The sequence below is a fragment of the Pleurodeles waltl genome, chromosome 3_1, assembly GCF_031143425.1.
Source record: "Pleurodeles waltl isolate 20211129_DDA chromosome 3_1, aPleWal1.hap1.20221129, whole genome shotgun sequence".
NCBI lineage: Eukaryota > Metazoa > Chordata > Amphibia > Caudata > Salamandridae > Pleurodeles > Pleurodeles waltl.
In genome coordinates this window covers 825233953-825249345 of record NC_090440.1, presented here as the reverse complement: position 1 = coordinate 825249345, position 15393 = coordinate 825233953, and the positions used below count along the sequence as shown (strand labels likewise).

At 40.2% G+C, this 15393-nt stretch overlaps 1 protein-coding gene across 1 annotated transcript in view; it reads right to left on the bottom strand.

The window, feature by feature from the left end:
* C3_1H11orf58 (chromosome 3_1 C11orf58 homolog) overlaps positions 1–15393 on the bottom strand; it is a 69798-nt gene that overhangs the window by 31661 nt on the left and 22744 nt on the right. Inside the window, exons 3-4 of the mRNA XM_069223722.1 lie at positions 8508–8568; positions 1314–1423 (exon numbers count right to left, since the gene is read on the bottom strand). Coding sequence (XP_069079823.1) covers positions 1314–1423; positions 8508–8568 — 171 coding nt within the window. The remainder of the gene's footprint in view (positions 1–1313; positions 1424–8507; positions 8569–15393) is intronic.

Genomic DNA, 15393 nt, shown 5'->3' with positions numbered 1-15393 from the left:
AATGTCAATATTCTTTTATTTTAGCTGGTATTTTCTGTAGGATACACCTGTAGGATCTACAAAAATGACCCCTTGCTGAATTCAGAATTTTGTCACTTTTCAGAAATGTTTAGCTTTCTGGAATCCAGCATTGGTTTCTCACCCATTTCTGTCACTAACTGGAAGGAGGCTGAAAGCACACAAAAAAAATAGTAAAAATGGGGTATGTCCCAGTAAAATGTCAAAATTGTGTTGAAAAATTGGGTTTTTTAATTCAAGTCTGCCTGTTCCTGAAAGTTGGGAAGATGGCGATTTTACCACCGCAAACCCTTTGTTGATGTCATTTTTAGGGGGAAAAAAACATGAGCCTTCTTCTGCAGCCCTTTTTTCCCCCCCATTTGTTTGAAGAAAAGAAAACAAAAAAACGTTTTCGCTTTATTTTGGCTAATTTCTTGGTCTCCTTCAGGGGAACCCACAAAGTCTGGGTACCTCTAGAATCCTTAGGATGTTGGAAAAAAAAGGACGCAAATTTGGCATGTGTAGCTTATGTGGAGAAAAAGTTATGAAGGCCTAAGCACGAACTGCCCCAAATAGCCAACAAAAGGCTCGGCACAGGAGAAAAGCCCTGGCAGCGAAGCGGTTAATCTCCAATTGTGTTGTAAACTGGAAGGTTTTAGAGGTTATAGGATGATGTCAGGCATTCAACTGACTGTTGTGGTCTTCATTAGTGAATGGCGAGATCAGCTCCAAATTATGAAGCAACTTGTATAACTGGGTTCGCCTCAGCATGAAATCAGGTGCAAATTAATTGAATAAATTAAGTAAAGGAACACATTCCACTAAAGAAAAATAATAACAATAATAATAATAATAATAATAAGATTCCAAAGGTAAGTACTTCAGAGAAATTCCTTGACCATAATAGACATTTCTTCAGGCCATCTTGGACTTCCAGGCTTTCAATCGTATCTTTGATGCTGACAATGGCTAAACAAAGTTCTCTTTAACTGCGATAAAAATGATCCAACTCAAGGTGCTGGTAACATGCGTTTGATATCAATAGTACAAGTACTGATCACAAACACTGATCACAGTGTGTTGGCATTAGTACTAAACAGATAATTTTCAAATTCAATAGTGAAAAAATACAAAGTACTGACATTAATGTTCCCCCTAGGCTACGTAGAAAAAACAATTGTGGTAGCAAAACAATAATTTGTCCATAAAACCAACTAAATATATACAATAATGGTTTCAACTCTATCATTCTGTAACAAGACAACATTAGAACACTGTTACATAGTTGGATGTAGTATGCTTAATAACAATGTTACCTCACTGAAACCTAAACCACAATGCCTACGATTTCTTCCGGATAATTTGCTGTCTATGCCTTGATGATACTGATTCTCTAGTTCATCACAAATTTTCTTGTCTTCTTCACCTGAAAGTCAATTATATGAAGGTTATGTATGATTTTAAAAGCTTTCACTGAATAAAATGAGCAAGCGATATTCAAAGTGCTTTTTACATGCAAACTACATCCCCCTCCTAAAAGATAACGATCTCCATTTAACAGCAATGTGTTTATTACATGATACAGCTAAAGGATACCTACTGCAAAATGCTAATGTAGTGATATAACCTCATGACTGCAGTGATAAACAGCTCTCCAAATTGACACAGCAGTCAAAGGCATCACAATATATAATGTAATGTTACATACTTGCCATTATTGGACAATATCCAAGGAAATCAAAATTGATCACAGCAAAAGCTAGTGCCAAATTATATAACAGCGTCAGACTCTACATTCTTGGGCTTGCTTGCATAGAGTACTACAAGAATAATAACTTTGGTTGTAATGTAGGCAACTCAAAAAGTTGCTGACTTCACATGCTTACGAACTGGCGATGTCTGTCACTCGGGCAAATTTACTGCAAACTGTGACCTCAAATAATGGATAAACGTTTTGCAAAGTTTAATCCTAAAACAACTGTTAATAGTAAGTACTAAATTGGGTAGGTAGGACAAAACAATGCCTGAATTTAGCAAAAAAGTATAAAGAGAGCAAATAGTCTGCCTTAAGGAACACTGGTGCACAACTTGTTCAACTTGGTTGGCATTTTCAGCAAACTTCAGTATGGCGGGTAGATGCATCCTAAAATAACCTTTTTCACTTAACACCTTGAATGTTCATGGTGACAATTATTTCAACAGACTTGACTGGGGTAGTGAAAGCTGTGTTGAGAAAAGGTATAGTGTCACAATATTATCTACTGCACCAACATAAGCCTGTTAACCAAAAAGGGGGACACAACACTCATTGGATGACGCTCAGGGGGAACATTTATTAAAAAACAAAAATGGTCAGGTGCTCAAGCACATGAAAGGATCTATGTTAGTTTACTAAAACCCTGTGTAACCAGACAGGCTAACATGGCTCTTTCTTACTAAATGCAGCGCATAAAGGATATTATAATGGTCTCCCCTCTGAAAAGGCAAAATGATCAACCCACAATAAGTTTTAGTGGCTATAATTTTCAATCTTCATGCCCTTGTGTGATGTAATGGCTTAAATATGCATTTATTTGATGACAATGAAGGAAAATTAAAGTTGAGAAAATTAAAATTCATTACGAGATGCTGCCATCCAGAGCAAATAAAAAATGCAGCTCATTTTTCAATTATAATGTCCCTACACAGAGTTGTGAGGAATGGGATGATGCTTCTTACACGCAGCAAATGCAGATATCCTGGAATGGGGCATTTATGAATGCTTTTTTAAATAGTTCCTACTCAGTTGTTTTAAACAAATGAATGAGGCACAATGTGTAATCAGTATGTACTGCGCTAAGTTTGAAACCCTTGTTAAGTGCTGGGGGGGCTAAACCAGTGACAATGTCAACTTTACAAATGCATAACACAATTTAAGACGTACTACAACCACGGTTTTTTACTGCTCTGGCTGGGGGTGGTAGGGGAGAAGCACAGACCAATGACAATGAGGAGATATATCAGTGAAGAAAATCATCTTGAAACTTTGATTCAACCTTGCTATATTTTCCAGGAGGCACTGGGCAACACCTGAAATCAGTGTCATGTTCAGACGAAATATGAAAAATATTCAAAATAGTCAAGTGATGTCTTCAAGAGGCACACAATAAGGGGTTGCAGTTCTTTGGATATAACCACGCTCCTCTAACCAATTTCGCAACCACAAGTGGGAGCTTTGGCTCGTGAAATATTTCTTCAAACTTTCAAATGACAGCCTTGAAAAAAAGCCCAAGCAGGATTGGTATTATGTCAATTCATCCGGAGTGCCACTGGAACACGATAGTCACTATGCCAAAGGAAGCTTTTTTAATGTCATATTCAATATGTATTTTTTATTTTATTTTATTTTTTGGGGGTGTGGCAAAAGCTATGCCGTCCCCAATAAGCTCATACAGGAACAATGTACCCGTGATGTAGCAATACCCAATGTAAAAGTACTTGCAATGTAGTGTTTGCGATACAGTGGATCTAATCTAGCAGGGATACACCAAAGGACAAGTTCTGAAGGCACCTTAGCTGTAATCAGGGGCAGCTTGATCGGCTTCTTATTTCATACTTTCAAGAGGCTTTTCTTTCTTAAAGCCAGGACACATTTTTTTCATGCTGGAAGTAGAGTACCAGGACCAAGGGTGGGTATTTTCTGTATGTGCGTGTGCGCTCTGTGTATTGCTCTCTAGTGTTGACAAATTATGTGGGCCTTTCACTGTCTTGTTTTAATACTGTGCTCAGATCTCCAGAAAACATGGGATGAGGACACTGAGCTACAGTATCAGAAAAGCACACAACCAGCTGTTAGAGGTGGAGGCATGGCCCGGTTGTCGTAAAAGCCATAGTTTTGCATAAAATAAATAAATGAAACAAGCTGTTTTAGCAACAGTTACTTTATCTTCTATCCACAAAACTGAATTTATGTTTGCAGGTGTACATCAGAATTGGCATGTACTTTAGCTTTTACTGTTTCTCGATTGGAGGCCTCCAGCATTTCTAGAATGCTACAAGATGAATGTAAGCTTCACAAAGTTTGATCAATTTTCTCTACTTGTCATCAGTCATCGCTGGGCTCTTTTGCAAAAAAAAAATTAAGTCCTGTACACGCCCTTTTCAAGGCCATTATAAAAGACTCTCATGTTTAATAAATCCCTTCACTACCACCAAGCTTTCTCTTTGCTTTAACTCATCCTTCAATTGAAAATTCGTAAGTTACAATTTATTGGATAAGGTAATAGTTTTCCAATTAAAAATCCAAGTCCCTGGACATTCTTAACACGGTGCAGCGCCAGATAGCCTTTGGTCAAAAAGAACATGTCATGCAACTAGTAGGAGAGTTGTGTTACTAGGTAGATGATTTTAACTCAAAATTAATCTGAATAACACCTGTTTAATTAAAAAAAGCAATGGCCAGCGAATAAAATTAGATGTGTCATACCTAGGTGTAAAATAAGTGTTGATTAAGATGAACCTTGTGGTATTCGGTCACAATGGCAGTCTTTGATGATTCAATCATCAAAATGCTACAATATGTGACAAGTCTGTCAAACATCATCTAACATAACGATGGAAATGTGGCGGTCGCTATTTTTTATTTAGAAATTGTATTTAATGCATGAAGTGTTCACCTTTAATGAAGAAGGTTTTGAAGTGATAACAATGAGAACAATTGTTTTTATATAATCTATTTAGGTTACTGGCAACAAACAAAACTGACAGTACTCCTACAGAAACATTTATTTGGGTGCAACAGCACGTGGACATAAACAATAAGAACATTTCCTATCCACTACAGATCTACACAATGACTACCTGGCAGGAGATCTCACAACACTTCTCTTCTTAATCGCCGGCTTTCTCAAAATAGACAAATGTAAAGGTGGTTGGAACGGTCTCCTCTTAAAAGATTAGTCAGTACATTATATATGAATTGCACCATACACCTTAATATTGTATTTTTTTTTATATCACCACCTTTCAGTTCTTCCCTTGAAAGATAAGAAATCTGGGATGTTCTGTACACCCTCAAAAAACATTTCTGGTCTTGAAGGTAGCCTGTCTTTTGGTCTCGTCAAATTGGTTGCCGGCAACTCTGGTGCACTGATACAGTCAATACAACTGATTGATAGACTTCAATGCATAGTCTGCAATAAAGGATAGAGTGGTACTGGGGGGGTATGTGGTCTCTTTTCTTAATATATTGACATCTGCTTTTCTGAAAGCTCACAAAAATATGTACTTGGCTTTGGTGCCCCACTGCCTTAGGCAGATTAAATAATTTGAAGATTACCATTAGATAACAGATCATGCCACAGTGTTGCAGGGGGCATCAATTGTATACATTTAAACTTTGTCAAGCATGGCAGACACATTATAACTTGTTTCTTACAGAAACAAGAGTTTCAATGCAGATGGGTTACCATTGAGCGTAGAAGAGGAGGGTTGAAAAGATGATGAAAATTTTAGGCCTATGCCCCATACAAAATTAGCCAACTGTTTGCAAAATTTGTGTTTTTACTCTATAAACGGATGCAAAGCAATCACACATCTCAGCGTATTTAGCATAATACAATAGCCCATTTGAGAACTATTTTAACACCCCAGATGAAGCAGAACCCCCACCTGCTGCCAACCACACTGCTTTTTTCTTAACCCCTCAAGTGCCTGGTATGAGCTGGCCTCCTCGACCACTGTTGCCAAGGATGAGACCAGCTCGTCCTACACCCGGCCCTTGGGGAAGCGCACGCGCTCCCCCATGGGCCTCTCAACCACACCCCGTCAGGGACGAAGGCAATCGCTTCCCCTTACACCCCTGATTCCCCCCCCCCCCGACGTGTGAGGACATCAGCGTGCAATCGTGCGCTAACCTCAGAGGTCGCCTCCATCGCTCAGCTTCCAGTGAGATCAGAGAGAAATGCAACACATTTCTCTTTTGATCAGGGAGTGGGGACAGGTAGAGACATAAAAGAGGAAATACTTTTCCGTTCATTTAAATATAATGGGAGCGAACCCTTGATTGTTTGCCCTACATACCTCCAAATTTGATTGACCACCCAGCATTGTCGCATCTATACAGATAAAAATGCTGCCCCACTTGTCTACCCCCCCCACCCCCAAGCCCTTTTGGACCTGCTTTGGTTCCCCCTCAATTTCAACATGTTTTTGTCTCTTCCCTGTCGCAGGCACTTGGCCCACCTACACAAATGAGGTATCATTTTCATTGGGAAGCTTGGGGGGGGGGGGGGGGGGGGGGTACGTTTTTAGCTGAATTTGAGGTGTTCTGAGGATTCTGGGTTAAAAAACACAGGGGGTCAATGCAAATCACACCTCCCTGTACTGCCTCAGGTGTCTAGTTTTCAGAAATGCCTGGGTTTGGTAGGTTTCCCTAGATGGCTGCTGAGCCCAGGACCAAAAACGCAGGTACCCTCCCCTGCAAAAACAGGTAGTTTTGTATTTGGTAATTTTGATGTGTCCATGTAGTGTTTTGGGGCATTAGGTCTACACACACACACACAAAGTAAGGTACCATTTTTATCGTGAGCCCTGGGGGAAACGCTGGATAGAAGGACGTTTGTAGCTCCACTCAGATTCCAGAACTTTGCAGCACTGAAATGTGAGGAAAAAGTGTTTTTTTGCCACGTTTTGAGGTTTGCTAAGGTTTCTGGGTAACAGAACCGGATGACAGCACCACAAGTTACCCCATTCTGGGTTCCCCTAGTTGTCTAGGTTTCAATATTGCACAGGTTTGGTAGATTTGCCTAGGTGCCGGCTGAGGTAGAGACCAAAATCCAAAGCTGGGCACTTTCCAAAAAACACGTCAGATTTCAATGTGTCCATGTTGCATTTTGGGGCATTTCCAGCTGCGGGCACTAGGCCTACCCACACAAGTGAGGTACCATTTTTATAGGGAGACTTGGGGGAATGCTGGGTGGAAGGAAATTTGTGATACCTCTCAGATTCCGGTACTTTCTATCACCAAAATGTGAGGAAAAAGTGTTTTTGCCACATTTTGAGGTTTGCAAAAGATTCTGGCTGCCAGAACCTGGTGAGGGCCCCGCAAGTCGCCCCATCCTGGATTCCCTTGTGTCTAGTTTTGCAGAGGTCTGGTAGGTTTCCCTAGGTGCCGGCTGAGCAAGAGGCGAAAATCCACAGCTAGGCACTTTCCAAAAAACACGCCAGATTTCAACATAAAAAGGTGACGTAGCCATGTTGCATTTCATGTTGCGGCATTAGGCCTACCCACACAAGTGAGGTACCATTTTTAATCGGAAGACTTGGGGGAACACAGAATAGCAGAACAAGTGATATTGCCCCTTGTTTTTCTTTACATTTTTTCCTTCCAAATCTAAGACAGTGTGTAAAAAAAGACGTCTATTTGAGAAATGCCCTGTAATTCACATGTTAGTATGGTGAACCCAGAATTCCGAGATGTGCAAATAGCCACTGCTTCTCAACACCTTATCATGTGCCCAGTTTGGAAACACAAAGGTTTCCTTGATACCTATTTTTCACGCTTTATGTTTCACCAAATGAATTGAACCTAGAAGCCCTATATATCCCCGCAACCAGAAGAGTCCAGAAGATGTAACGACATATGGCTTTTGAAAAACTGACATTGTAGGAAAAAGTTAGAGTTTTTTTCACCTCAATTTCAATATTTTTTTATTTCAGCTGTTATTCTTTTGTGGGAAAACCTTGAAGGATCTACACAAATGACCCCTTAATTCAGAATGTTGTCTACTTTTCAGAAATGTTTAGCGGTCCAGAATCCAGCATTGGTTTCACACCAATTTCTGTCACTAACTGGAAGGAGGCTAAAAGCACACAAAAAAAAAATTGTAAAAATGGGGTATTTCCCAGTAAAATGCCAAAACTTTGTTAAAAAATGCGTTTTTCTGATTCAGGTCTGCCTGTGCCTGAAAGCTGGGAAGATGGTAATTTTAGCACTGCAAACCCTTTGTTGATGCCATTTTCAGGGGGAGGGTGGAGCTTTCTTCTGCAGCCCTTTTTCCCCCCTTAAAAAAATTATTTAAAAAATAAAATTACAAAAAAAGACATTTTAGCAGTATTTTGGCTAATTTCTTGGTCTCCTTCAAGGTAACCCACAAACTCTGGGTACCTCTAGAATCCCTAGGATGTTGGAAAAAAGGACGCACATTTGATGTGGGTAGCTTATGTGGACAAAATATTATGAAGGCCTCAGTGCGAACTGCCCCAAATAGCCAAAAAACAGGCCTGGCACCTGAGGGGGAAAAGGCCCGGTAGCGAAGGGGTTAAAATTTCTAAACCTGCGAAAGGGTAGTTGCCAAGACAATGTTCTCTGATCTGTTATTATCACACTCCAATGAAGAAGACAGTTGCCAAGAAACAAATAAGATTCACTGTTTGCAGGTCCAGAGCAGACAACTCAGAATGACTGTCATATAAAAGTGCACATAAGAACAATCAAAAATGTCAACACAATACATCAAATAAACACTAACCTGTTCGGAAGTGGGATGTTGACTTATGGTCTCCTATAACAAGACGTCCAGTGTGTTCTTTCTGCAGACCAAAAGGAGAGAAGAGTTGGATGCAAATGTATTACTATTCATAGTAATTAAGTCTGCTCGTCATAAGAAACTGGTTCAACCAGTAAAGCAAGTACTGTCTTTAAACCTGGTAGACACTGTTTACTTTCTCGGTTCAATTTTCTACACTGGATTTATTGTACTTTGCAAACTTCATGTACATCTTTGTTGCGAGTCCGAATATGATGATGTTACACAGCTTATTTTAACATGGAACTGAATAGTAATCTATATGTTTTATTTTTTTTTATTTTTGCGACTCCTCACTGATCATAATGTGAAGGTGTGAAAGGGGTTTCCCCTCCTGTTCAGGATTCACAATGAGATGAATCAGTGATCTGGGATCACAACTGTGTTTGTACATTTCTGGAACGTTACCAGCACCTCAAATTAAGTGATGGATAATTTGCAAAGGTGAAGGTATTGGGCAGGTATTTTGCAAAATGTGTTGGACAACCTGGCGGGAGCTAACAGTCTGAAGGACTTGTGTCTGCCCTACCCCATACACAGTGATGTCAGAAATGGGAAACTACCTTTCTTTAAGCTGCACCTGTCCCTTTAAGGAACACAGGCTGCTTTAAAGACAATTCCATTTAGGAATGTAAACGTAGAGACAAATGTCTGGAGTTCCTTGAAGCCTGCCATAGCGGGACTGGTAGCCAATCAAAGATGGCTGCAAACAACAACCTGCCCAATTAGTATTCTTTAACAAGGCTGTTCTGCAGCACCCTGCAAATGCGCACTATGCAATATGACCTCTCTGAACATGGGCTGTATCGCAAAACTACAGACCAGTCACAAAACTTTCATCAAGCAATATGCATCCACTGAAGCAACCTGTCTGTAGGTACATCTGGCCTTATGTCCTCTCGATCAATCTTCCCAGAGAGCTCTTGTGGATAGTAGCCTCATCTTCACAAAACACAAACTGTTGAATTTGTTTTTGTTGTCGCTGTACAAGAACTATGAAAATACATTATAGAGCCTTTTTTGGTGTGGGTACTAAAATAAAGTGCTGATTAATCAGTTTTCTAGTTAAGTGTAAGCTGTTAAACCAATTGTACCAGTCTTTCCTCTTCAGCAAAAAATAAATAAATAAATAAAAGCTGAAAATGGCCAAATGCACGACTCTATACTGTCCATATATACACACTAGGAAGTGGGGTTCATTTCCTTCATGCTACTCTGAACAAGTTTAGGAAAGACGAAAACCTTCCACCATACATGAAATATACTGAAGGAATTCATAGACCAGAAATTATTGCTAGACCACACAAGTTAATCAACCAGCAAGTTTGCCATATTACAGTATGCCATGTCCGATTATGTGATCTGAAATTGCTGACCATTAATTTCAACTATAACAAATATAAGAAGGAATCGTCTGTAACTGTCAAACCCATTACCGGTGGCGCAATAAGGAAGACCAAGCCTCTCACGTAGGCGATCACAATGTAATTAAAACAGCATAATCTCATAATTCCACGATAGGTGAACTGTGCAAAATTTGCGACCGTCTAATGCATGGGCCCTTGCAAACAATTTCCCAGAGGCCAAAATGTTTGGTCGGTGGTTTAACTGAAGGCCGCATTGATGCCAGCAGGGAGGGTATTAGGGGTAATATTGGGGGAGGATTAAGATGGGTGAGGGGGAAGCAAAGCAGGTATATCTAGTAGCTGAACTGAATTGTACAATGTGGAACGAGAAACCAGGGATGAATCCTGACTTCCCAACGTAACCAAATTGTGTGATGCTAAGCAATTGTTTTATTTCATTTCCCCTCATTTTTCTTCATTATCCCATATAAAAGGACCTCGAAATACATGACGTTAGGATGGGTACTGGAAAAAACTTCTCCCATTGTTGATTAATAAGCTATAATGATGTTCATATATAATGGCCACCCTGGCCACCCAAAGAGTGTACATACCCGATTTGCCTCTTAGTTCACCTTTGGCATTCTTGTCAGGTGTGTGTGTGGGGCAGGAGGGGTTGGGGATGGCAGGAGGGGTTGGGGATGGCAGAGGGAGTATGAATGTTTCTAAATTCATGTTAGAAAACCATCACTTTAAAAAAAAAATACATCAACGCACTGAGATCTGTTGTACTAAATTGAAACAGTTCTGCATGCTAATGAAATATACTTTTTATAATTTTGAAGAGCCTCTATCATGTTTTACACATTTGCTGCAATATGCCTTTACAAATGAAGGTGTTCCTAAAGTAAAGCTGTGCAGGGCACCGTAGTTATTTCCTTTCTTTAACTGAAATAAAACTTTAAATATATTCTTGCCCTTTTAACCTAGTTTTAATGTTAGTGCTGAGTCTAGTTAACGAAAACTGAGCGCTGCTGTTGACCGGAGGCCACATGTAAAAGGTCAGGAGGGCCCCGTGCTGCTCCAGGGCCTCACTGAGTATCATAGTCTAATGCAATATTAGTTGTGATTTTTTTTTTTTTAATCATGTGAGACTAGTAGGCACTGAACTATCTAGCTTAGAGACATTTGCTCCTTTACCAATATATTTTATCCTAAAACCATTCTCATGCCTGTATCTCAAGTGACTTGTGTGAGGTGTGCCCTCAAGGGGAAAAGTTACCCGAGATAAAGGTAAGATTATTTTCATGGAAATTACATGTAATTTACACAACCCTAACAGCAATAATTTTTCAAGTTAAACTTAATTAAAAATTTCCTTTTTCTGGTAGCATTTAAATAAAATAAAAATATGCCCCAATTTCCTTTCCAGTGAATGCCACTCATTGTTTAATAAATGCATTTTTTTGCGCTCCAGATGAAAATCTCAGAACAAAACGGCAATGGATCGAATGCTGGAAATAATCTCAGGCACCAATTATCACAGGTAGATAGGAAAATGTCTTGTTGTTTCATCTGCTGAGATGCTCTAAACAGGAGGGCAGGTCCAGATTTGGGCCCTGTAGCTTGGTGGACCACTGGACTCAAGCTCTAACTGTACGAGCTCCAACAAAATTGCTTGTGCTCATTTTCTATGTGGATTAGGGAGAACCTAAAGTTTATCTGTCGGTGTAGTTTTGCAGCTTGAAGAATTTTCTGGATTAACATGCTGTGCATTATTCCACCATCAAGTGGTTGGGTCTGGAATTGTCTCCCAATTTTTTTTTGTCCTTCATTTTTGTTTTTTGTTGTGTGTGAACGTACCTCCATTTGGTGTCCCTTGAGACTTTGTTGTGCTTCCTCCAGAAGCCCCACCCTTAGTCGCCAACAGATTTTTTTTCCCCCTTCCTCATCTTCTTGGCGGAGGTGGGTCGATCACTTTTGAATCCAGAAATTCTTAAAGCTGCAGAACAGACAGGTAAGAAACTTTACATTTTGCAGTGTGAATCTTTTTGGGATTCCCATCTGTGCACTGACTTAGTAGCGGTTTGTTATTCTTGTGGTGATTGGGTTGAAGATGAGCATTGATTGGATAACAGGTGGTGTAAAACGTTTTGTCACAACTGTGCTTCTTTGTTCATCTGAACATCTACGGAATACTGTTTTGTGAGTGTCTGCACCAATGCCTACGTTGCTGTCATACAAATGTCTTGCAAAGGTGTCATTGCTAGAAAGGCAATTGTTGCTCCCTTCTTCCTGGTCGAATAAGCTCTTGGTACTAACTGCAATGGGTTTCCTGTGATTTTGTGACAAGTGAATTGCCTGTGCTATCCATCTTGCAATTGTACTCTTGGTTACTTGCTTACTTTGGTTTGATTGACAATAGATCCAGTCTTCTTGGTAATTTTTTTATTCTTCCTTATGTCATTTCCTGATCACCCTGGGTATCAGAGAGAAAAGCATATTCCCTAACCAGTTTATCGTCTGTGCACTCCCCATGGATTGGTGGTATGGCTGTCTGGAGGCGAAGCTTTGGCATTTTGTGTTCTCAACTGTTGCAAATAGATCTCTCTCTGGAGCCCACCATTCCTCAAAGATCCTTTGAAATACAGTTTTGTTGAGTTCTCATTCGTATGAGCATAAAGATTGTCTGCTCAATCTGTCTACCTCGAGATTGCTCTTCTCTGGCAAATGCACTGCCAATATATCCATTTTTCTTTGGATTGTCCATTTCCATATTTGTTGTGCTAACTTGAATAGGAGCAGGGATTGTGCTCCCCACCCCATCACCCGTTTGTTGATATATAGAACATAGCTGTTGTACTGTCAGTCTGGATCGATATTGATTTTCCCTACTAAAGCTCTATCTGAAATGCTGTTAAGGCTAGGAACACTGTTTTTAGCTCCAAAATGTTGATGTATTGGGCTGCCTCCCAATGCTTCCACACTCCACGTACCTTGAAATTGTTCACCTGTGCAGCCCTTCCTATATGTGAGGCGTCTGTTGCAATTGTCACTGTAGGTGTTGGTTGGGTAAATGTTTACCCCTGTGTTAGGTTTGCTTTGTTCCACCACGCTACCTCATCCTCTACCTTCTGTGTAACAACCACTAGATCTTTCTAACTCCCTGTTGACTGTGACATTTGATTTCATAACCATTCCTGTAACAGTCTCAAGTGTAGTCTTGCATATGGGACCAAAGGAATGCAGGAAGTCATCACACGTAGAAATATCTCCTCTGTCCTCACGGTCAGTGTTTGTACCTTCCAGCAGAGCGTAGTTGCCTTCAATAGGGCACTGGTTCTCTCCTTGCTAGGATAAACTTTACCAAGGGTTGAGTTAAACCTCGTTCTCAAAATAAGTTTTGTTTTTTTGCTCTGGTTCTGTGGATCATGTCTCCATGTTTATTGAGAATACTAAAGAAAAAAGGGTTTTATTTCCTGTATGTGTCCTGTGCACTTTTCATACAAATCTGCACTAATCAGCCAGTCATCGAGCAATAGATAGACGTGAATGCCCGTCAAAGGCTAGGACGTTGAACTGATAATGCTTGCTGTTTATCACAAATCTAAGATATTTCTTGTGTTTTGCTTTTATTGAGATGTGCAAATAGGCATCTTTTAAGTCTATTGTTGCCACAATCTATTTGCAGTTGTGGTATGACTTCCTTTAACGTCTTTTTGAATTTTTGTGTATTGATAAATTGGTTTATAAACCTCAGGTCTAGAACAGGGCGTAGCAATGCATCTACCTTTGGTATCAGGAAATAAATTAAGTAGTTTCCTTTGTTTACTGCTTCCTGTGTAACAAGTTCTATTACATCCTTTTCCAGTAACTCCTCTACCTCGGAGTAGTTTGGATGTTCCTTCCTTTCAAAGAGCTCTTTTCCTCAGTCTTTTGGATGGAGATGTTCTTATTAGCTCTATGCAATCACCAAGTTGTACTAGGTTTAGAATCTATTTGTCTGATGTGATCTTTCTCCACTCCCAAAGGAAGTTTTTTTATTCTTCCTCCCACACGTGTCTTGATTTTTAAGACTATTGATGTTGTTTGTGAGCGTATTGCTATTTTCTGGTGAGTCACTTATTTGAGGGTGTTGCCTCATCTCTCTGTGGTAGTTCTCTTCCACGTGCCCGACTTCGAAAGGGCTGCTTACCCATATTGTACTTCCAGCTTTGCTGAGGTTGACTCATCTGACTGCTTCCCAGGCGTGATTGATGGGATGTGCTTTCTTGGAAATGTTCCCTTCCCGCAGGTCTTCTTGAAGGTATTGGTCCCCTTTGCATGCTCCCTAAGAACTGGAGTGCTCCCATGGGTTTAGCAGCTCATGTTCCTTTTTCAAACAGTTTAGGGTTTCATCCACTGCATTCCCAAACAGCAGTTCGCCTATTAATGAGGCATTCTGTACGTTTGCTTGCACTTCAGGTTTGAACCCTGAAATTCGAAGCCAAGAGTGACGGCGTAGTGCGGCTGTTGTCATCATTTGTCTGCTGGATGTGTCCACTGTATCAAGTGCAGACTTCAGACAGGTTCTTGCCCTCTACCAAGTGTGCTGCTCTGTTCTGGTATTGTTCCGGTAGATGTTTCATTAACTTGACCAACTCACCCCAGTTTTGGTAAGCATAGCGGTTTAGAAGAGCATTAGCATTTGCAAAGCGCCATTGATTTGTTGCACTTCTCTCAAATTTCCTGCCCATGAGATCCATTAGTTTGCTCTCCTAGGCTGGAGATGGACCAGAGGTTGATGGAATGTTGGCCCTTTTCCTAGCTGTAATGATAGAATCAGTTGGCACAGACTACTTTATGTATGTTGGATCCTTCGAGGAGAACTTATATTTCTTTTCTGCCCTAGGAGTGACCGCTCTGCATGTGGCTGGTTCTGTGAAAGCTTCCCTTCCCTGGTCTAATTCACTTGGAAGCATGGGAAAATACTGACTCCGGGGAGTCCCTAATTAAAAAACAAGACAGTACCTTCTCCTCTTTTAACTGTATTCAATATTTATCTGCTGCCTGTTTTATTACTGGATTGTAAATCCCAATGTCATTGAGCCCCTGCATGTTCTGAACCCTCTGAGCATGGACACAAACCTGTTAGCTGTTCCTCTTCATAACAGTTCTTCTCCTTCTTGTGGCTCTGGAGTTATGGGAGGTTCAATGTCTTCCTTTGGCGACCATTTTTTTTTCCAAAAACAAAATTACCTTAAACTTTCGAAGTCTTTGCATTTCTCTTTAAGAACTGTCATTTCCTGCCTCAAGCTTTATTTTCTTCCTGTTAATCTTAGACGCCTGTTGTTTGACATCAAGATTCTTGTTCATCTTTTTCTTTGATGTTGAAGAATCTTTTTTAGACAGATTAGATGTGCGGATTCCAATCTCCGAACCGGACATTCCTTGTTTGGACGCCAAAACTTTTTTCTCCAGTCCACTTTTCAACAACTGATTTT